This window comes from Jaculus jaculus, chromosome 21, assembly GCF_020740685.1.
Source record: "Jaculus jaculus isolate mJacJac1 chromosome 21, mJacJac1.mat.Y.cur, whole genome shotgun sequence".
NCBI lineage: Eukaryota > Metazoa > Chordata > Mammalia > Rodentia > Dipodidae > Jaculus > Jaculus jaculus.
Genome location: NC_059122.1, coordinates 4,330,088 through 4,351,710, shown reverse-complemented (window position 1 = coordinate 4,351,710; position 21,623 = coordinate 4,330,088). Strand labels below are relative to the sequence as shown.

Here is a 21,623-nt window from a genome sequence, read left to right as displayed (position 1 = left end):
GGTGCAAATCCACGGGTCTGATCCTCTTCCAATGGCCCCTAGGGATGTCTGTGTGTGTGTGTGGGGGGGGTCGGTCCCTGAAACCCTTAGGTTTGCAAACAGTTTGCGATGCAAAGTCCACGGATGACCCTCCCCCACCGCCCCCCCCCCACTACCAGGGGTGGTCAGTCCCCTGCCAAACTCTTGGGGGTGCAAAAGCTTTGGGGTGCAAATCCACAGGGCTGATCCTCCTCCAATGCCGTCGTCCCCGGAGGTGGTTGATCCCCCCTCCCACCCCCGGGAAACCCTTGGGAGTGTGCAAACGGTCTGGGATGCACATTCCCCACCCACACCCCGCGGGGGCTGACCCTCCTGCAAAGTCTGGGGAGGAAGATGCACCGGGGGGGGGGTGGCGGAGAGGAGAGAGAGAGAGAGAGAGAGAGAGAGAGAGAGAGACAGAGAGAGAGAGAGGGCGCGCAGGTGCACGGGGACGGGGCGTGCACCTCATGGTCCCACTGCGCGGATGGGTAGATCGAGGCCCGGCCCCGCCTCTTCCCCGCCCTCCCCCCTTTCCCCCTGCTCTGCCCTCCCCCGTCCGGCGCGCGCCCCTCCCCCGCGCCCGTCCGTCCGTCCGTCCGTCCACCGTCCCCACACCCCCCTCCGCCCGCACCCCGCCCCGCCGGGCTCGGGCACCGCGCGCCGCTTTGGCATCGGGAGGAGGAGGAGGAGGCGGGCGGCGGCGCAGCACCTGGGCCTCGCGTCCAGCTTTGGGCGGTGGGTTGTGTGCGCGCTGGGCGGGGGCTGTTGGAGGGGGTGTGTGGGGGGGTGGTGGACACCCTCGGAGATGACCACGGAGGGCGCCCCGGGAGGAGACCTGCCCGCGGGGTAAGTGATGCCCCCCACCCCGCCCCACACCCCACACCCGGGACGTGGGGGGAGGGAGGGAGGGAGGGAAGAAGTGCGGGGTTTTTGGAGGGAGGCGGACGGACGGACGGACGGACGGACAGACGGACAGCCTGGCCTGGTCCAGGGCTGTGCGCGCGCCCCTGCGGGGCCCGCACTGCGGCTAGGGACAGACCGACCGACCGACCCGACCCGACCAGACCGACCTACCCATGCAGCCGGCAGCTCCCCGGAGCTGGGAAAAGGGGAGGTGCCATCCCCCTGTGAGGTCCCAAGTTTTTGGCAAAGCCGCCGCCAGGCACGGGCCACCTTGGCCACCTTCCGTGGGAGCCTTCCTGGTCTTCGGTTTATAGACCTGTGGGGTGGACCCTGCTATTGATCACCTTCCTTCTCCCCACCCACCCCCCCAACACTCCAATCCCCCCCCCCAAAACATAGGAGGACACGGTGACATGGCTCCTAAGCGACTTGTCATCCATGACCCTGGAGTTAGGATTTGAACCCACCCAGCTCTCTCTCTGTCTCTCTGTCTTTCTCTCTCTCTGGTGGCAAAGTCCCCACCCATGCCATCTTCAGGGCATTTTTTTTGGGGGGGGGGAACCTACAAGGAGCTAAGTAGGGTCAAGCCAGGGCCAGTGTGGGTTGAAAATGTCAATAGGGCTCTCCTTGGCTAGCCTCACCCCCTCCCCAACCTCCCCCGCGCCCCATATTCTGTCCCTGCGCAGTGACAGCTGCCAACTGTGTGAGACAAAACTTTAGGCAGCTCTGTGGTCGCTGGTGCCCCAGTGCCAGGGGTTGGGGGGGGGCGCGGGCAGGTGCCGGTATCCTTAGGCCCCACTGGTAGGTTGCTGGGCAGAAATAATCCTGCCCAGGTAACATGGGAGGGGGGGCTTGGAGACTCACCACCAGTGACAATATTTGCCAAGGGCCTGAGGCCTGCCAGCTGGAAGCCTCACCCTCTACCTATGATTGTAACATGAGCTTAGAAGTTGGGGGGGGGGAGGGCACCTCCCTGTCCTTGGGGCGCAGGGAGTGGGGGGAAGTTGTGGCTTATTAAGTTTTGCCTCCCAGCCTCATCTTTGGCCTCTCTACCTCCCTCTCTGTCTGATTTTGCCTAAGGCTTTTTTTTAAAAAAAATTTTTATTTTGTTTATTTTTTTTTTCCTTTTGGTTTACCTTCCCTACACTTTCGGTCCCTCCTTTGGAAAACACAGAGGGGTTGGGCCAAGTGCCTCCTTCCTGCTGGAGGTATCTTTCTGTCTAGCCCTGTGTGAGCTCCACAGACCATTCCAGAAAAGTGCTTTCTAGGCTAGGAGACAGGGATAGAGCAAGGGTCCCAATCAGAGCCGGCTCTGAGGCAGAAAGCTACATTCTTCTCTCTCTCTCTCTCTCTCTCTCTCTCTCTCTCTCTCTTTTCTCGAGGTAGGGTCTCACTCTAGGCCAGGCTGACCTGGAACTCACTATGTAGTCTCAGGTTGGCCTTGAACTCTCAGCGATCCTCCTACCTCTGCCTCCCAAGTGCTGGGATTAAAGGCGTGCACCACCACGCCCGGCTCTCTTTTTTTTCTTTAAAGGGCAGGGAGATAGAATGGGTGTTCCAGGGCCTTGGGCCGCTGCAAACAGGCTCCAGGTGCATGTGCCACTTTGTGCATCTGGCTTTATGTGGGTACTGGGGACTTGAACCGCGATCCTTAGGCTTTGCAAGCAAGTGCTTTTAACTGCTGAGCCTCTTCTCTTTATATACATCTGCGTCCTGTATCCTGGCCTTACTTCAGGCCTCCGTGGCTGCAAGCTGGCTCTTCCAGTACAAATTAAAACTACGCTGGCCTCCCCGCTGTGTGTCTGTGAGGGCACACTCTTTTGAGACCATACAGGTCCATCTGTCCATACCTCTGGTCAGTGTTGTCCTGGTGGGGTTTGTGTAGAGGGACTCCAAAGTGGGGGTCACTTTCACCACAGACATTAATTCAGTCACCCAACACTCAGAGTTCAGCCCTGGGCATGGTGGTCAAGCCTCAAATCTTCACCAGTTTAAAGTTCCAAAAAATTATTTTAGGAGCTGGGCGTGGTGGCACACACCTTTAATCCCAGCGCTCAGGAGGCAGAGGTAGGAGGATCGCGGTGAGTTTGAGGCCACCCTGAGACTCCATAGTGAATTCCAGGTCAGCCTGGGCTAGAGTGACTCGAAAAACAAAAACAAAATAAAAATTATTTTAGGGCTGGAGAGATGGCTTAGCAGTTAAGGTACTTGCCTGCGAAGCCAAAGGATCCAGGTTCAATTACCCAGGACCCACGTTAGCCAGATGCACAAGGGGGCGCACGCGTCTGGAGTTCTTTTACAGCGGCTAGAGGCCCTGGTGTGCCCATTCTCATTCTGTCTCTCTCCTCTGTGTTTGCAAATAAATAAATACATTTAAAAAATTATTTTATTTATTTGAAAGAGAGAGAATGGGCACACCAGGGTCTATAGGCACTGAAAATGGACCCCAGTCACACACACCACCTTGTGCTTCTGGCTTTACATGGGTACTGGAGAACTGAACCTGAGTCCTTAGGCCTTGGAGGCAAACACCTTAACCACTGAGCCATCTCTCTAACCCTCTCCATCACTTGAAAATTTGTGAATGTTTTGTTGCTTTTTTTTTTTCCTCCCTCTGAGGTAGGGTCTCACTCTAGCCCCGGCTAACCTGGAATTCACTATGGAGTCTCAGGATGGCCTCTAACTCATGGTGATCCTCCTACCTCTGCCTCCTGAGTGCTGGGATTAAAGGTGTGCGCCACCACGCCCAGCTTATTTTTATTTATTTATTTGACAGAGAAAGAGGGAGAGAGAGAGAGAGAGAATGGGTGCACCAGGGCCTCCAGCCACTGCAAAAGAATTCCAGATGCGTGCGCCCCCTTGTGCATCTGGCATATGTCAGCATTGGGGAATTGAACATGGATCCTTAGGCTTCCCAGATAAGTCCCTTAACTGCTAAGCCATCCTCCAACACATTTCCCCATTTTTATTCTTCTGTTGAGTGTGTGAAAATCTGAAAAAGAATTGTGATCTTCTCTTACCTTAAAATTTTGTGTGAATGGGGTCATATAGCAGGTGCTATTCATAGTTGCTTTTTATTTTATTTATTGTAACTTTAAAAATTTTTTTTTCAATTTTTATTTATTTATTTGAGAGCGACAGACAGAGAAAGAGGGGGAGAGAGAGAGAATGGGCGCGCCAGGGCCTCCAGCCTCTGCAAACGAACTCCAGACGCGTGCGCCCCCTTGTGCATGTGGCTAACGTGGGTCCTGGGGAATCGAGCCTCGAACCGGGGTCCTTGGGCTTCACAGGCAAGCGCTTAACCGCAAAGCCATCTCTCCAGCCACATAGTTGCTTTTTCTTAATGCGAGGTTCCAGCTTTCAGAGGTTTAGCCTCCTTGGTCCTACACTCAGGCCCCTTGCCGTGATAAGATGTGCTGAAGCATTCGGTGCAGACTCCAATTTATTTACCCTTCTTGATAGACATTGAGGTCGTTCTTCAAGTCCTGCCATTCAAACCCAGAATATGTTTGTTTGGCCGTCCTTTGCACACACATGTCTCCGTGGTACTTCAGTGGTGCAGTTGCCAGGTTATAGATATGTACCCAATTGTTTAAGGAAATTTAGTATTTGTTTGTTCGTTTTAGTTTTTCGAGGTAGGGTCTCACTCTAGCTCAGGCTGACCTGGAATTCACTATGGAGTCTCAGGGTGGCCTCGAACTCACGGCCATCCTCCTACCTCTGCCTCCCGAGTGCAGGTATTAAAGGCGTGCGCCACCACGCCCGGCTCTTTCTTTTTTACTGCTGAGTCAGGATCTCACTCCTCAGCCTAAGCTGGCCTTGGACTCAAGATCCTCCTACCTTAGGGTGTTGGGATTTATAGCTCTGTGCGCCCATGCCTGGAGTTTCATTTACTAAATCAGTGTTTCTTGATAAGAGAAATGATGAAGATATATAATGTTGGGGGAAAAGTAACATTTTCTTTTAATTTAATTTATTTATTTGACAAAGAAAGAGGGAGAGAATGGGCATGCCAGGGCCTCCAACCATTGCAAATGAACTCCAGACTCATACGTCCCCTTGTGCCTCTGGTTTATGTGGGTCCTGGGGAATCGAACCTGGGTCCTGTGGCTTTGCAGGAAAATGCCTTAACTGCTAAGACATCCGTTCAGACACATTTTCTTTCTTTCTTTCTTTTTTTTTTTTTGGTGTGTGTTTTTACTTTTTTTTTTAAAGTTTTTAAAAATTTATTTATTTGAGAGTGACAGAGAGAAAGAGGCAGAAAGAGAGAGAGAGGATGGGCGCGCCAGGGCTTCCAAGCCTCTGCAAACGAACTCCAGACGTGTGCACCCCCTTGTGCATCTGGCTAACGTGGGTCCTGGGGAATGAAGACTCAAACCGAGGTCCTTGGGCTTCACAGGCAAGCGCCTTAACCGCCAAACCATCTCTCCAGCCCCTTTACTTCTTTTTTTTATTGACATCTTCCATAATTACAGACAATAAACCATAGTAATTCCGTACCCCTCCCACTTTCCCCTTTGAAACTCCACTCTCCATCATATCCCCTCCCCCTCTCAATCAGTCTCTCTTTTATTTTGATGTCATGATCTTTTCCTCCTCTTATGATGGTCTTGTGTAGGTAGTGTCAGGCACTGTGAGGTCATGGATATCCAGGCCATTTTGTTTCTGGAGGGAGCACGTTGTAAGGAGTCCTGGCCTTCCTTTGGCTCTTACATTCTTTCCGCCACCTCTTCTGCAATGGACCCTGAGCCTTGGAAGGTGTGGTAGAGATGTCTCAGTGCTGAGCACTCCTCTGTCACTTCTTCTCAGCACTCTGGAGTCTTTTGAGTCCTCCCAGAGGTCACTGCCATCTGAAAAGAGAAGATTCTCTACCAAAAGTGAGAGTAGCATCAATATATGGGTGTAAGCTGGATGTGGTGGTGCACACCTTTGATCCCAGCACTCAGGAGGCAGAGGCAGGAGGATCGCCTAGAGTCAGAGGCCTCCCTGAGACTACATAGTAAATTCCAGGTCAGCCAGAGTTAGAGTGAGACCCTACCTCAAATAAAGAAAAAGGGGTGCTGAAGAGATAGCTTAGTGGTTAAGATGTTTGCCTGCAAAGCCAAAGGATCCCGGTTTGATTCTCTAGAACCCACATAAGCCAGATGCACAAGGCGTGCATGTGTCTGGAATTTGTTTGCAGTGGCTGGAGGCCCTGGCGCTCCCATTCTCTCTCTCTCTCTCTCTCTGCCTCTCTGCCCCTTTCTCTTTCTTAAATAAGTAAACAAACATATTTTAAAATAAAATAAATAAAAAGAACAGGGCATGGTGGCCCACGCCTTTAATCCCAGCAATCAGGAGGCAGAGGTAGGAGGATTGCTGAGAGTTTGAGGCCACCCTGAGACTACATAGTGAATTTCAGGTCAGCCTGAGCTAGAGTGAGACCCTACCTTGAAAAAAAGAATTATATATATATATATATATATATATATATATATATATATATGAAAAAAGGAGCATTCCTGAGGATTTCCTGTCTCAGTCATTCTTCAGAACAACTCTGGGATGTAGACACTCTCAGGCCCATTGTCTTGAGGAGGAAACAGGTGAAAGAATTTCCTCAGGGCTGAGACTGTAGCTCAGTCGGTAGGGTGTTTGCCTTGCCTGCACACAGCTCTGGCTTCTCTCACAAGCACTGGGTATGCAGGAGGCTTCCTTCTCACTGGGGCCTTTAGTATATGGGGGGGGGGCACCTGAACAGAACAATCCTTCACCACTTGCCTAAGGTCGTGTTTGGGTCACCAACTCTGCTTCATGCTCCATCTAGCTCAGCATCTGCTCATCTCCATCCCCCCCACCCCTCCTCCACCTGTGTCCCCCAAACACAGCAAAGAGGCCACCATCTTTGCAAGAATATAAATTGTTGGGCTGGAGAGGTGGTTTAGCAGTTAAGGCACTTGCCTGTGAAGCCTAAAGACCCATGTTCCACTCTCCAGATCCCACGAAAGCCAGACGCACAAAGGTGAGGCAAGCGCAAGGTCGCACACGCCCACTAGGTGGCGCAAGCGTCTGGAGTTCGATTGCAGTGGCTGAGGCCCTGGTGCACCAATTCTCTCTCTCTCTCTCTCTCTCTCTCTCATAAAGGTTTGTGCCACCACACCCAGCAAAAAGAAAAAGAATATAAGCAAGGTGTTCTAGAACACAAGGGGGCATCTTGTGGGGCACAATCAGGACAGGGGAAGGTTTGGAGAAAGGTTTGTTATTTTTACACAGAAAGCCCCTGGCAGGAGCTTTTTACACTAGAAAGCCTGGGGTGGATCAGCAGAGGAAGGCAGAGCCAGGTCTGAACGAAGAAATGGGTAGAGAATGAAAGAAAAAACAGGTGTGGGATAAACCCAGGCGCAGTGGTGCACGCCTTTAATCCCAGCACTCGGGAGGCAGAGGTAGGAGGATCGCCGTGAGTTCGAGGCCACCCTGAGACTACATAGTGAATTCCAGGTCAGCCTGGGCTAGAGTGAGACCCTACCTCGACAAACCAAAACAAAACGTAAGAAAAACAAACGAACAACAACAAAAAACCCAAATAAGCAAAAGGGTTACCCTTGGGTTCAGGCTGCTCAAGCCTGGGTCCTCAAGTCCTCAGAACCCACATGAAGTTTCAGAAACTGCCGCGGAGGCATCAAATGAGGCGGATCCGTGAGCGCTGACCTGGATGTTATCCTCTGACCTCCACACGCGGGCCAAGGCACACGTGCACCTGAACACACACATGCACGCATACCCACCAAAAATAGAAATAAAGCTGTCTTTGGCTATTAAGACAGAGGGGTGAGGCCTGGAGAGATGGCTTAGCGGGTAAGGCGCTTGCCTGCAAAGCCTAAGGACCCAGGTTTGATTCCCCAGGACCCACATAAGCCAGATGCCCTGGTGGTGCACGCGTCTGGAGTTCTTCTTTTGCAGTGGCTGGAGGCCCTGGCACGCCCATTCTACCTCTCTCTATCTGCCTTTTCATCTCTATCTCTAATAAATAAATAAAAATGAGATATAGCTGGGCGTGGTGGCACACATGCCTTTAATCCCAGCACTTGGGAGGCAGAGGTAGGAGGATCGCTGTGAGTTTGAGGCCACCCTGAGACTGCATAGTGAATTCCAGGTCAGCCTGGGCTAGAGTGAGATCCTTCCTTGGAAAAAAAAAAAAAAATTATATGTGTGTGTGTGTGTGTGTGTGTGTGTGTGTGTGTGTGTCTTTACATAAGAGCTGGACTTGAAGGCCACCTTTGTGGTTCTAGAATTCATAAAGTAATAGTGGCTGTCACAGTCTCAGAATGACAGTGCTCAAGAGAGCCTGGCCAAAGTAAACACAAGTCCTTCCCAGAAGGATGGGTCCTTATCCCAGGATTCCACTGGGTTTAGTCAAACATGAGTTTGTGATAAAATTACAAAGCACATAAGGAAACAAACCTCTGTGAGCCACAGGCACGAAAAACAATAAAGATCAGAATGAGTTTCTCCAGGAGGCTACAATGAAGCAAGGCCTGTAGGAATCAGACCTATAGCTGGGTGTGGTGGCGCACGCCTTTTTAACCCCAGCACAAGGGAGGCAGAGGTAGGAGGATCGCTGTGAGTTCGAGGCCACCCTGAGAGTACGTAGTGAATTCCAGGTCAGCCTGGACTAGAGTGAGACCTTACCTAAAAAAACACAAAACACAAAAAATGGTAAATAAACAGACAAATAACAAAAAAATACACCAACAAAACCGAAAACAATTACAACATAAAAAAGTCAGAAATGGTAAGATAGAAATTTTTGAGACATAAAATGTGGTGGTGGAAGAGCTAAGAGAAAAAAGCCAGGCGTGGTGGCGCATGCCTTTAATCCCAGCACTCGGGAGGCAGAGGTAGGTGGATCGCCATGAGTTCGAGGCCACCCTGAGACTCCACAGTGAATTACAGGTCAGCCTGGACTAGAGCGAGACCCTACCTCGGAAAACAACAACAAAATAGAGAGAGAGAGGGAGAGAGAGAGAGAGCGAGGGCTAAGAGAGAATGGGTAGGAGGTCACAGGACTGGAACGAGGGAGTTTTCCAGAGCAGCAAAAGATGCCACCGTCTTGGAGTATGGCCTGCCAGGCCTGGAGGCGGGTGGTGAGAGATGATTAGGAAGTAGAACAGAGGCGGGTGAGGGATGAAATGATGGTGGAGTCCAGTAATGTTGGTGGCTATTGGGTTTCTGTCTTGAGAAAGTGGGTAGAGATGTGTCACTTATTAAAAGACTGCATGGGAGAATGCACGAGTTAAGTGGTTTTTGTTTTTGTTTTTGTTTTTTTTTTAAATGAGAGAGAGAATTGATGCACCAGGGCCTCTAGGCACCGTCACCGAACTCCAGACACGGAACCGCCTCGTGCAGATGTGCGGCCTTGTGCACTTGCCTCACCTTTGTGCATCTGGCTTTTGTGGGACCTGGAGGGTCAAGTATGAGTCCAGCTAAGCCATGTCTCCAGACCCAGAACGGAGCTTTTTTTTTTAATTGCCAACTTCCATAATAATAGACAATGAACCATGATAATTCCCTCCCCCTACGTTCCCCTTTGAAACTCCACTCTCCATCATATCCCCTCCCCCTCTCAGTCAGTCTCTCTTTTATTTTGATGTCATCATCTTTTCCTTCTATTATGAGGGTCTTGTGTAGGGAGTGTCAGGCACTGTGAGGTCATGGCTATCCAGGCCATTTTGTGTCTGGAGGAGCATGTTGTAAGGAGTCCTACCCTTCTTTTGGCTCTTACGTGCTTTCTGCCACCTCTTCCGCAATGGACCCTGAGCCTTGGAAGGTGTGATCGAGATGTCTCAGTGCTGAGCACTCCTCAGTCACTAAGAAGAGGGTTTTTTTTGTTTGTTTTTGTTTTTGTTTTTTCAAGGCAGGGCCTCACTCTAGCCCAGGCTGACCTCACTTTGTAGTCCCAGACTAGCCTCAAACTCACAGTGGTCCTCTGAGTGCTAGGATTTAAGACAAGCACCTCTACACCCATCTTTTTTTTTTTTAACTTAATTTGTTTTTTATTTTAGAGAGAGAGAGAGAATTGACACACCAGGGCCTGAGCCATTGCAAATGAACCCCAGGCGCTTGCGCCCCCTAGTGGGCATGTACGACTTGCGCTTGCATCACCTTTGTGTGTCTGGCTTACGTGGGATCTGGATGGCAGGCAATGTCTTAACCGTTAAGCCATCTTTCCAGATATATCTGCTTTTTTATTTATTTATTTGAGAGCGACAGACACAGAGAGAAAGACAGATAGAGGGAAAGAGAGAGAATGGGCGCGCCAGGGCTTCCAGCCACTATAAACGAACTCCAGACGCGTGCGCCCCCTTGTGCATCTGGCTAACGTGGGACCTGGGGAACCGAGCCTCGAACCGGGGTCCTTAGGCTTCACAGGCAAGCGCTTAACCGCTAAGCCATCTCTCCAGCCCCCAGATATATCTGCTTTTTTAAGGGGCTTAAGTTTTAGTGGTTTTAGCGGAGGGAGACAGACAAATAGACAAGATAAAGCATATGTCCGAGGATGAGAAGAGCTATAGAGGACCACAAAGTCTGGAAAGAGGCTAGGTATCTGGGAGATGCCGTTGGAATGGAGACCCTTGTATAAGGAAGGTTCCAGGGCCCCACTTGGCCCATTGTGACAGTGTGTGGTTCTAGAGTGTGTGGGCAGAGGCGAGAGGACAGGTGGAGCCTAGCAGCATTGAGGTTGTCTTAACTGGCGGTGGGCTATGCCCACCCCAGGGACACAACCCAATGGGTCAGAAAGGCCACAAGGACCCCCTGTATGCTTGTAAAAGGTAAGATATTTCTGTGGCTTCTCTTGTCCCCACCCTGCCACCGGATCTAGGAGACACCCCTTTCTGTACCCTCTCCCACCCCGGAAGCACTGAGAAGTGGGGTCCAAAGTGTTCTGGTGTCCCAGTACAACAGGGGTAGCCCAGAGGAGCTCAGGAGAGGCATCAAGGGCCAGACCAGGGGCCTGGGAGGCTCTGCTGGGCGATGCACAAGGCTCCAAGGTCAGGCCAGGTCTCTCCCCCCTCCGCAGGTCTCCTGTGAGCAGCCTCCATGAGGCCCTGGACCAGTGTATGATCGCCTTAGACCTCTTCCTCACCAACCAGTTTTCCGAAGCACTCAGCTACCTCAAGCCCAGGTAAGCTCACCTGGAGGGGTGAGAGACAATTTGCAGATATGCACATGGGCATGGCTCCTGTCGGATCACAGGGAGCCAAAACTCTGCGGGGAGGAGACTGTTAAGTATGGAATGTCTGCCACGATTTCTGAGTCACATGATTCCTGAGCCAGAGTGTTCCATCGTCGAATAAAGCAGCACATCAGCAGCCCGGAGATCTCCCAGGGACTGGATCCTGAGAGGCTTATTTTTATTTATTTTTATCTTTTTGTATTATATTTTTATTTATTTGAGAGGGACAGAGAGAGAGAGAGAGAGACAGCCTCCAGCCATTGCAAACAAACTCCAGACACATATTTTAATTTTTATCTTCTTGTATTATATTTTTATTTATTTATTTGAGAGAGACAGAGAGGAAGAGAGGGTTAAGCCTTCAGCCACTGCAAACAAACTCCAGATGCATGCACCACCTTGTACACCTGGCTTATGCAAGGAATCGAACCTGGGTCCTTTGGCTTTGCAGACAATTGCCTTAACCACTAAGCCATATCTACAGCCCCCAGAGAGGCTTCTTTTTTATATATTTATTTTTATCTTCTTGTATTATATTTTTATTTATTTAAGAGAGACAGAGGAGGAGAGAGAGAGAGAGAGGGAGAGAGAAAGCCTCCAGCCATTACAAACAAACTCCAGACACATTTTTTTAAAATTTTTATCTTCTTGTTTTATATTTTTATTAATTAATTAATTAATTTTTTTTATTTATTTGAGAGCGACAGACACAGAGAGAAAGACAGGTAGAGGGAGAGAGAGAGAATGGGCGCGCCAGGGCTTCCAGCCTCTGCAAACGAACTCCAGACGCGTGCGCCCCCTTGTGCATCTGGCTAACGTGGGACCTGGGGAACCGAGCCTCGAACCGGGGTCCTTAGGCTTCACAGGCAAGCGCTTAACTGCTAAGCCATCTCTCCAGCCATATTTTTATTTATTTATTTGAGAGAGACAGAGAGGGAGAAAAAAAGAGGGAAAGAGGAGAGAGAAAGAGAAAGCCTCCAGCCACTGCAAACAAACTCCAGATGCATGCACCACCTTGTACACCTGGCTTACGTGGGTCCTGGGGAATTGAACCTGGGTCCTTTGACTTTGCAGACAATCGCCTTAACTGCTAAGCCATCTCTCCAGCCCCTAGAGAGGCTTCTTTCTGCTGGATCTTCTTGGAGTTTCTCCCAGGCAAGCTCTAAATGGATCCTTTCCCCATTGTAGGGACATTCATGGAGCACATCCATTCCCTCCAGCTTTACTGTTCCTTTCGTAAAAACAAAACAAAACAAAAAACCTGTATTTTGGGCTGGAGGAATGGCTTAGCGGTTAAGCGCTTGCCTGTGAAGCCTAAGGACCCTGGTTCGAGGCTTGATTCCCCAGGACCCACGTTAGCCAGATGCACAAGGGGGCGCACGCGTCTGGAGTTCGTTTTCAGTGGCTGGAGGCCCTGGCGCCCATTCTCTCTCTCTCTCCTTCTCTCTTTCTGCCTCTTTCTCTCTCTGTCTGTTGCTCTCAAATAAATAAATAAAAATAAACAAAAAAACCCTGTATTTTCTACGCACTTACTTTATGCACGGTATTTACTTACCATGTGTATGTAACGGAGGACACAAGTCAGCCAGGCATGTACCACCTTGCCTCTAGCTTTACATGGGTGCTGGGGAACTGAACCTGGGCCAACATGCTTTACAAGCAAGCGCCTTTCACCACGGAACCATCTCTCCCACCGCCCCCTTGTTTTCTTTCTTTCTTTCTTTTTCTAAAAAAACTACATTTTATTTTTATTTTTATTTATTTATCTGAGAGCTACTGGCAGAGAGAGAGAATGGACGCACCAGCCACTGCAAACGAACTCAAGACACAGGTGCCGCCTTGTGCATCTGGCTAACGTGGGTCCTGGGGAATCGAGCCTCAAACTGGGGTCCTTAGGCTTCACAGGCAAGCCCTTAACTGCTAAGCCATCTCTCCAGCCCTCTCTTTCTTTCTTTCTTTTTTTAAAAGATATTTTTATTTTTGTTTATTTATTTGAGAGAGAGAAAGAGGCAGACATACTCACACAGAAAGAGAGAGAGAGAAAGACAATGGGCATGACATGGACTGTAGCCCCTGCATACCAACTCCAGATGCCTGCATCACCTTGTGCATCTGCCACCTCTGGGTTCCTGGGGGAATTGAACCTGGGTTTCTGGGCTTCACAGACAAGCGCTTTCACTGCTACTCCATCTCTCCAGCCGCCTTATTTTCTTTCTTGAGTCTGGGTTTCACTGTGTGTAGACCAGGCTGGTCTCTGACTTGAGAATGAGGTATTCCTACCTTGGCATCCCAAGTGCTGGGATTACTGGCATGTGCCACCATGCATGCCTTATTTGTGATAATAAGCTCATGTAACCTTTTCTCTTTTTTTAAATGTTATTTATTTTAGCAGATAGAGAGAAAGAAAATGGGTGCACCAGGGCCTCTAGCCACTGCAAATGAATCCAGATGCATGCACCATCTTGTGCATCTAGTTTACATGGGTACTGGGGAATTGAACCTGGGTCCTTAGGCTTTGCAGGCAAGCTCCTTAACCACTAAACCATCTCTCCAGCCCAACTTTTTCTTTACTTACTAGTTTTTTCAGTTTTTTTAAACCAGAGTATAATTTATAGAGCATAAAACTCACCTTTTTTTTTTTTTTTTTTTTTTTTTTTGCTTATTTGAGGTAGGGTCTCACTCTAGCCCAGGCTGACCTAGAATTCACTATGTAGTCTCAGGATGACCTCAAACTCAATGGTGATCTTCCTATCACTGCCTCCCAAGAGCTGGGATTAAATACAAGTGCCACAATGTCCAGCAAAACTCACCATTAAAAAAAATATAGATGCGCTGGAGAGAGGGCTTAGCGGTTAAGCGCTTGCCTGTGAAGCCTAAGGACCCCGGTTCGAGGCTCGGTTCCCCAGGTCCCACGTTAGCCAGATGCACAAGGGGGCGCACGCATCTGGAGTTTGCTTGCAGTGGCTGGAGGCCCTGGCACACCCTTTCTCTCTATCTGCCTCTTTCTCTCTCTGTCTATCGCTCTCAAATAAATAAATAAAAAATTTAAAAAATATTTAAAAAAAATATATATATATAGATTCATTTTACTTAGAAAGGGAGAGAGAAAGATTGGGCATGCCAGAGCCTCCAGCCATTGTAAATGAACTCCAGACACATGTGCCACCTTGTGCATTTGGCTTATGTGGGTCCTGGGGAATTGAACATGGGTCCTTAGGCTTTTCAGGCAAGAGTCTTAATGGCTAAACCATCTCTCCAGCCCATTTATGCAACTTAAAAAAAATTTTTTTTGGAGCCTGGCGTGGTGGCACATGCCTTTAACCCAGCACTCGGGAGGCAGAAATGGGAGGATCGCCTTGAGTTCGAGGCCACCCTGAGACTACATAGTGAATTCCAGGTCAGCCTGGGCTAGAGTGAAACCCTACCTCGAAAAACCAAAAAAAAAAAAAAAAAAAAATTTGTATTTTATTTTTATTTGTTTATTTGAGAGAGACCAACAGGCAGAAATAGAGAGAGAAAGAGGAAAAGAAAATGGGTGTGCCAGGGCCTCCAGTCCCTGCAAATGAATGCTAGACACATGTGCCACTTTGTACATCTGGTTTATGTGGGTCCTGGGGAGTTGAACCTGGGTCCTTAAGCTTCGTGATTTATGGCAATATCTTCCTTGTTCTTCATGTGTGTAGTACATGTGGTGTGGTGTGTGTGGTATATACCATGTGTGCATGTGTGTGTGTGATATATGGTATATGTGGTGTGTGGTATATGCATGTGTGTGTGCTATATGGCATATGTCGTGTATGCATGGCTCATGTGGCACCCTATGCATCCTACTGTGGTGCACCGTGGCCTTGCCTGCAGTGGCTGGAGAACATCAGGAACATCTGGGTGTCTCTGAGAGTGACAAAGCCTCTCTTGGCAATTCGGTGGGCAGTCCCTCGAGAATTAAAAGGGAGGGAGAGGGAGAATGGGCGCGCCAGGGCTTCCAGCCCCTGCAAACAAACTCCAGACGCTTGCACCCCCTTGTGCATCTGGCTAACATGGGTCCTGGGGAAACGAACCTGGGTACTTTGCCTTTGCAGGCAAATGCCTTAACCACTAAGTCATGTCTCCAGCCCAAGAGTGAAGTCTTTTTTTGTTTGTTTGTTTGTTTTTCGAGGTAGGGTCTCACCCTGGTCCAGGCTGACCTGGAATTAACTCTGTCATCTCAGGGCGGCCTTGAACTCATGGCGATCCTCCTACCTCTGCCTCCCAAGTGCTGGGATTAAAGGCGTGCGCCACCACGCCCGGCTCAACAGTGAAGTCTTTTAAGGGATAAATTGGCTAACCAGTTCAGATCACATGCCAAGTGCCTAGGCGCAGCCAGCTTCTCAGGAAAGGAATTAACCCTACAGTTCCTTTCTCTTTCAGGAGGAAAGTGACATGCTGTGGTGCCGTCTTAGGGGAAAAAGAGAAAAGGAAGAAAAAGTCTAACTAATTCCTTATAGGCTTGAGGACATTCCTGTTTGACAGTGGACAGCCTCTTCTTGGGGGAGGGAAGGCTTTTCTTCCAGTCACTGCTGATCTCTGCCTAGCTGTCTGGTCGCAGTCCAGAATGACTTCACTCAAATGCTGACCTGAGGTCCAGAGGTCCATGCCAAGCAGCTTAGTGCTTAGTGGTATTGGCTTGGAGGCACCCCGCGGAAGCTGGCCTGAGCCCTCAGCAAACAGTGTGGCCTAGCTTTACCACCTAGGATTATGGCTTTGCCAGCTTTGGATAGAGAGTCCCCCCCTCCCCGGGGGGGAAATGGGGGGCTGAATTCCGAGGTGAGGGTAAAGATAGGGCTCTCACACATCTGCTGCCCGCTTTCTCTTAATCCTTAAATCCCCTCTTAATGACCCTCGGCATGGCCATTCCTGTTTTTCCCAATCCCTGGGATAGCAAGTGCCTGGACAGGGATCTGGAGTCTGCAGTCCCCCACTCCCCAGCCCCCCAGCCTCATCTGTTCATTTTTCTCCGGATCTGACTGACCCGTGTGTGTGTGTGTGTGTGTGTGTGTGTGTGTGTGTGTGTGTGTGTCTGTCTGTCTGTCTGTCTGTCTGGCATCTGGGCTGTGGGAGGTGGGACCCAAGGTGATGACTGTAGCAAATCCCAAGAGCGAACCGTGCCTTCTTTTGGGTCCGAGGGGACCCGAGTGTGGCTCTGATCAGAGGTGAGCCAGACCCCGTCCTGTTCCATCACTTCGGGTTCCAAGTCCCCCTCCCAGAAGTTTTGGAGGGCTCCTGACTCCCCTTTCTCTTCTGAGCTGTGTCTGAAGCTAGTTTTGCAGTGGCTAAAGGCACTGGCATGCCCGTTCTCTCTCTCTCCCTCTGTCTCAAATAAAAACAAATATTTATTTCTGTGTGTCACGTGTGCATCTGAGCACACCAGGGCCTCTTGCTGCTACAAACACTAGTCTCTTGTGCCATTTAAAAAAATAATAATTTTTTTTTAACTGAGCTTGATGGTACACGCCTTTGATCCCAGCACTCGGGAGGCAGAGGTAGGAGGATCGCTGAGAGTTCGAGGCTACCCTGAGACTACATAGTGAATTCCAGGTCAGCCTGGCTAGAGTGAGACCCTACCTCGTAAAACCAAAATAATCAATTTTGGCACACCAGGGCCTCAGCCACTGCAATGGAACTCCACAAAGGTGAGGCAAGCGCAAGGTCTCACATGCTCACTAGGTGGCGAAAGTGTCTGGAGTTCTTGTGCCATTTTTTTGGATTTTTGGGAATTGAACCCAGGCCAGCGGGCTTGGCAAGCAAGCGCCTTTAAGTGCCCTGAGCCATCTTTCCAGCCCCGCTTCTGGTCATTTCAAATCTCTTACTGGCCAGACTGTAGCTATGACTTGCCCTGGAAACTGCCTGTCCTGGCTTAGAGCTGGCTTAGCGGTTAAGCGCTTGCCTGTGAAGCCTAAGGACTCCGGTTCGAGGCTCGGTTCCCCAGGTCCCACGTTAGCCAGATGCACAAGGGGGCGCACGCGTCTGGAGTTCCTTTGCAGTGGCTGGAGGCCCTGGTGCACCCATTCTCTTTCTCTCTCTCTCTGCCTCTTTTTCCCTCTGTCTGTCACTCTCAAATAAATAAATAAAAATAAACAAAAAACATTTTAAAAAGTGTGTGTGTGTGTGTGTGTGTGTGTGTGTGTGTGTGTGTGTGTCCTGGCTCCATTTGAGCCACTGAAAGTTGAAGCAGGTTGAGGTCCCACTTGGTTCACAGTTCCTCATTTGCACACATATATGTTTAGCTTTCCTAAACCCCTAGCTGTGGAGAATAATTGCCTCTTTTGCTCCTTCGGAGGCTTTACCAAGTTTCCTTCCTTGAATCTCTTTCTGGCTGGCACATCTGAGTACCGTTGTGCGCACTGCTCATTTATGGTACTCAAATCTGCACTTCTAGCCGGGCGTGGTGGCACACGCCTTTAATCCCAGCACTCGGGAGGCAGAGGTAGGAGGATCGCCGTGAGTTCGAGGCCACCCTGAGACTCCATAGTGAATTCCAGGTTAGCCTGAGCTAGAGTGAGACTCTACCTCGAAAAACCAAAAAACCCTGCACTTCTAGGCACTGTCTCTGGAACACAGGTGATGCCAACAGTGAGAAGCCTGACGGCAGTTTGTAAGTGGCAGAGCCTAGATTTGAGTCCTGGCTCGCCCTCAGTTGTGTGTTTTTGGGGTGCAGCAAGCTGTTGGCTATGTAGTGTCCTGAGTTTCTCTGAGGGAAGAGGCAAGGCCACCCTAAGCGTGAGGGACCGGGCGATAGTGTGGGGATGTCAGGGGAAACGAAAAGGGTGTTTCTCGGGCTGCAGGGGTGGCTTAGAGGTTAAGGCACTTGCCTGCAAAGCCTAAGGACCCGGGTTCAATTCCCCAGGACCCATGTAAACCAGATGCACAAGGGGGGTACATGTATCTGGAGTTTGTTTGGCCCTGGCGTGCCCATTCTCTCTCTCAAATAAATAAATAATAAAGTAAATAAAAGAAAAGGGTGTTTCTGAGCAGTCGAGGCTGTCCCTCCCAGCAGGGCTGATCTCTTGAGTGTGGAGGAGGCAAGCAGTCCTGTGACCCCCACCCCCACCTGGGGTTCCAAGCCGGGTGCAGCGGAAGGCTTAGCACTGAGTATTTTGGGTGAAGCGGGCCCCAGATAGTGGGGACCAGGGCAGAGCAAGGAGGCTAGCAGAGTGGGCGAGGCTGCTGGCCAAGGAAGGAGGGGCTCCAGGGGACCCCCAGTCCCACCAGCCTGCTTATGTACTCCTCTTCTCACTCCAGGCCAGAGTTGGGGGTGGGGGGCGTCTAACAGGCCGGGATTGATAGGCATGGGTGCACATTGGGACCTTGGGCTTCAGACTAGAAATTCCACTTTGTCATGCCAGGTCTCTCCTTGTGGGCCCAGCAGGTGTGGCCCGGAGGGTGGAGGGGGGTGTCTGCTTCTTGGGGCTTAAGACTTAGGAGGAAGAGGAAGGAAGAAAGAAGAGCAGAGACTTGGACAGACCTGGGGAAGGGCGCAGGGGACATTTGATGGGGTGGTGGGGGGTAAATGAAGACAGAAGTGCTTGGGGAGAAGCCATCGGGGAGAAGGAGTCTATGCCTTTGACCTTGGCAGGACCTGGAGGATCTCCTATTTCCTAACAAGGGGTAATGTGGCCCCTGATCTGGGTGAATGATTTAATATTTAACAGAACTGCTGCATTCATTTGTGTGTGTGTGTTTATGACAACACTTTGGTTTTCAAAAAAATTTTTGAAGATTATTTTTTAAATTTTTATTTATTTACTTACTTACTTATTTTATTTTATTTTATTTTATTTTTGGTTTTTTGAGGTAGGGTCTCACTCTGGCCCAGGCTGACCTGGAATTCACTATGTAGTCTCACGGTGGCCTCGAACTCATGGCGATCCTCCTACCTCTGCCTCCCAAGTACTGGGATGATGTATTTTTTTTTTAATTGTTGCTTTGTTCATTTTTATTTATTTATTTGAGAGTGACAGAGAGAGAAAGAGGCAGATAGAGCGAGACAGAGAGAGAGAATGGGCGTGCCAGGGCCTCCTGACACATGCGCCCCCTTGTGCATCTGGCTTACGTGGGTCCTAGGGAATCGAACCTGGGTCCTTTGGCTTTGCAGGCAAGTGTCTTAACCACTAAGCCATCTCTCCAACCCCAGACTTTTTTTTTTTTTTTTTTTTTTGGAACAAGAAAGAAAGCAGCTACAGAGAAATGGTGTCACAATAAAATAAAATAAAGCTTAGCCATCTCTGTGATGTTCTCTGCTTTGGACTGACACTAAGGAGTCCTGTAAACAAGGGGATGTGGGTGACGGGACCAGACTGCTTTAGCACTTGCCTTCTTTTTCTATGCCCCAGCATGCCTGTAAGCAGAGAGAGCGTGGCCATGCACTTCTGCAAACACAGTCCTGCTGGGGTTCACCGGGCTTGATGGTATCAACAACAAAATGCCAGGCGTAGGGGCTGGGGAGATGGTGCATGTGTCTGGAGTTCATGGCTTCTTGCTTTTTTAAAAAATATTTTCTCTATCATCTATGTATTTATGTATCTATCTATTTAATCCATCTGAAAGACAGATAGAGTGGGCGCACCAGGTCCTCCAGCCACTGCAAACAAACTCCAGACGCATGCACCACCTTTGTGCATCTGGCTTACGTGGGTCCTAGGGAATCGAACCTGGGTCCTTTGGCTTTTCGGGCAAATGCCTTAAAAACTAACCCCATCGCAACAGCCCAAGGGCATTTTTCAAGAAGAGCTGGGTGTTGGACCAAAATGATGAAAGGGTCGCGACTTGGGATGAGCAGTCCCTTCCTGGCCCTGTTCCCCCCCCCACACCACCAGGCCTAACCGGAGGCAGACCCAGGCAACACTGCGATTCTGTGTCTCCTCTCCCCCAACAGAACCAAGGAGAGCATGTACCATTCACTGACATATGCCACCATCCTCGAGATGCAGGCCATGATGACCTTTGACCCCCAGGACATCTTGATCGCCGGCAACATGATGAAGGAGGCGCAATCGCTGTGTCAGAGGTCAGGGACTAGGGATGGGAATGTGGATTACGGGTGGTGAGCCCCACTTTTTTTTTTTTTTTTTTTTTTTTTTAAGAAGGGTCGCACTGTAGCCCAGGCTGACCTGGAATTCACTATGGAGTCTCAGGGTGTCCTCGAACTCACGGCGATCCTCCCAGCTCTGCCTCCCGAGTGCTGGGATTAAAGGCGTGCGCCACCACGCCCAGGTCACCGTGCCCTAAGCCAAGTGTCTAGTATACCAGTGTTAGTACTGCGTCTTTTGGCTAAGGTCTTGTGTCCCCAGGCGATGAAAACTGCCCGGTAAAGTACCACTGAGAGAGACTTATTGTCTGAGCCAGTCCCTGGGGAGAAAACGAATCCTGCCTCTGTGGGAGCAGGCTCTCTCTAGACCCCATTTTGCTTGTGGATAAAATAGATGCGAGGGTGTACGCGTCACAGGGTTGTCCCCGGAGCACCCGTGACAGGAGCTGGTGTGGAGGTGAATGAGTTTATAGCCCCCCAGTCACTGCTGAGGGATGAACGAATACACCCAGAGCATTCCTCACTGGTGGTGGCATCATCGACTGGGCGCACACGTCCACTGTGGGCCACATCCTGGTGACCCAAGAGATATCAGGCAAGGCAGCTCTCAAGATCACATCACCTGCAGGACACAGCCCCGGACAGAGACATCTAGCACGAGGCAGGAAAGCTGGAGGCGTTGTGAGGCTCCAGCCCAGGTCAGGGACGACAGAGTGACCCCAGGTAGTATCAGGGCCAGCGGATTAGAAAGCCCCTGCCTGGGGGATCTTGGGCAGTCTGGTGTCTGGGGAATGCTGTGGGGTGGGGGAGACCTCATGCCTTAGAATTTTCTGGTATATAGCCAAAGAGTGTAAAGATAAGGGTGACCTAGTCTGGGTGTCTCTCTCTCTTCATCTATTTATCTATCTATCTTAGGGAATAACCTGAGATGTCCCCTTCCCTCTCCAGGCACCGGAGGAAGTCTTCCGTAACAGACTCCTTTAGCAACCTGGTGCACCGTCCCTCCATGGACCAGTTCACGGAAGGTGTGGCCCCCACGTTGTCCTCTGAAGCGTGGACCTAGTGGCTCCAAGTCCAGGGAGGGGAGGGGAGTTGTTTTTGCAGATAACCCCGAGGGGCTAGCCTTGGCCTCATGCTGGAACATAGGTGGGTCTAGCCTGAGGCCTCTCGAGGAGAGGAGAGGAGAGGGGAGCAGAGGAGAGGAGAGGAGAGCAGAGGAGAGGAGAGGAGAGCAGAGGAGAGGAGAGGAGAGCAGAGGAGAGGAGAGCAGAGGAGAGCAGAGGAGAGGAGAGGAGAGCAGAGCAGAGGAGAGGAGAGAGAGGAGAGGAGAGCAGAGGAGAGGAGAGCTGAGGAGAGGAGAGCTGAGGAGAGGAGAGCAGAGGAGAGGAGAGGAGAGGAGAGCAGAGGAGAGGAGAGCTGAGGAGA

The 21,623-nt window shown here is 50.3% G+C and overlaps 1 protein-coding gene across 1 annotated transcript in view; it reads left to right on the top strand.

The window, feature by feature from the left end:
• Window positions 1-21,623, top strand: part of Ttc39a (tetratricopeptide repeat domain 39A) — a 52,738-nt gene that overhangs the window by 12,020 nt on the left and 19,095 nt on the right. The window contains exons 2-4 of the mRNA XM_045139393.1: window positions 10,979-11,083; window positions 20,046-20,177; window positions 21,147-21,249. Coding sequence (XP_044995328.1) covers window positions 10,979-11,083; window positions 20,046-20,177; window positions 21,147-21,249 — 340 coding nt within the window. The remainder of the gene's footprint in view (window positions 1-10,978; window positions 11,084-20,045; window positions 20,178-21,146; window positions 21,250-21,623) is intronic.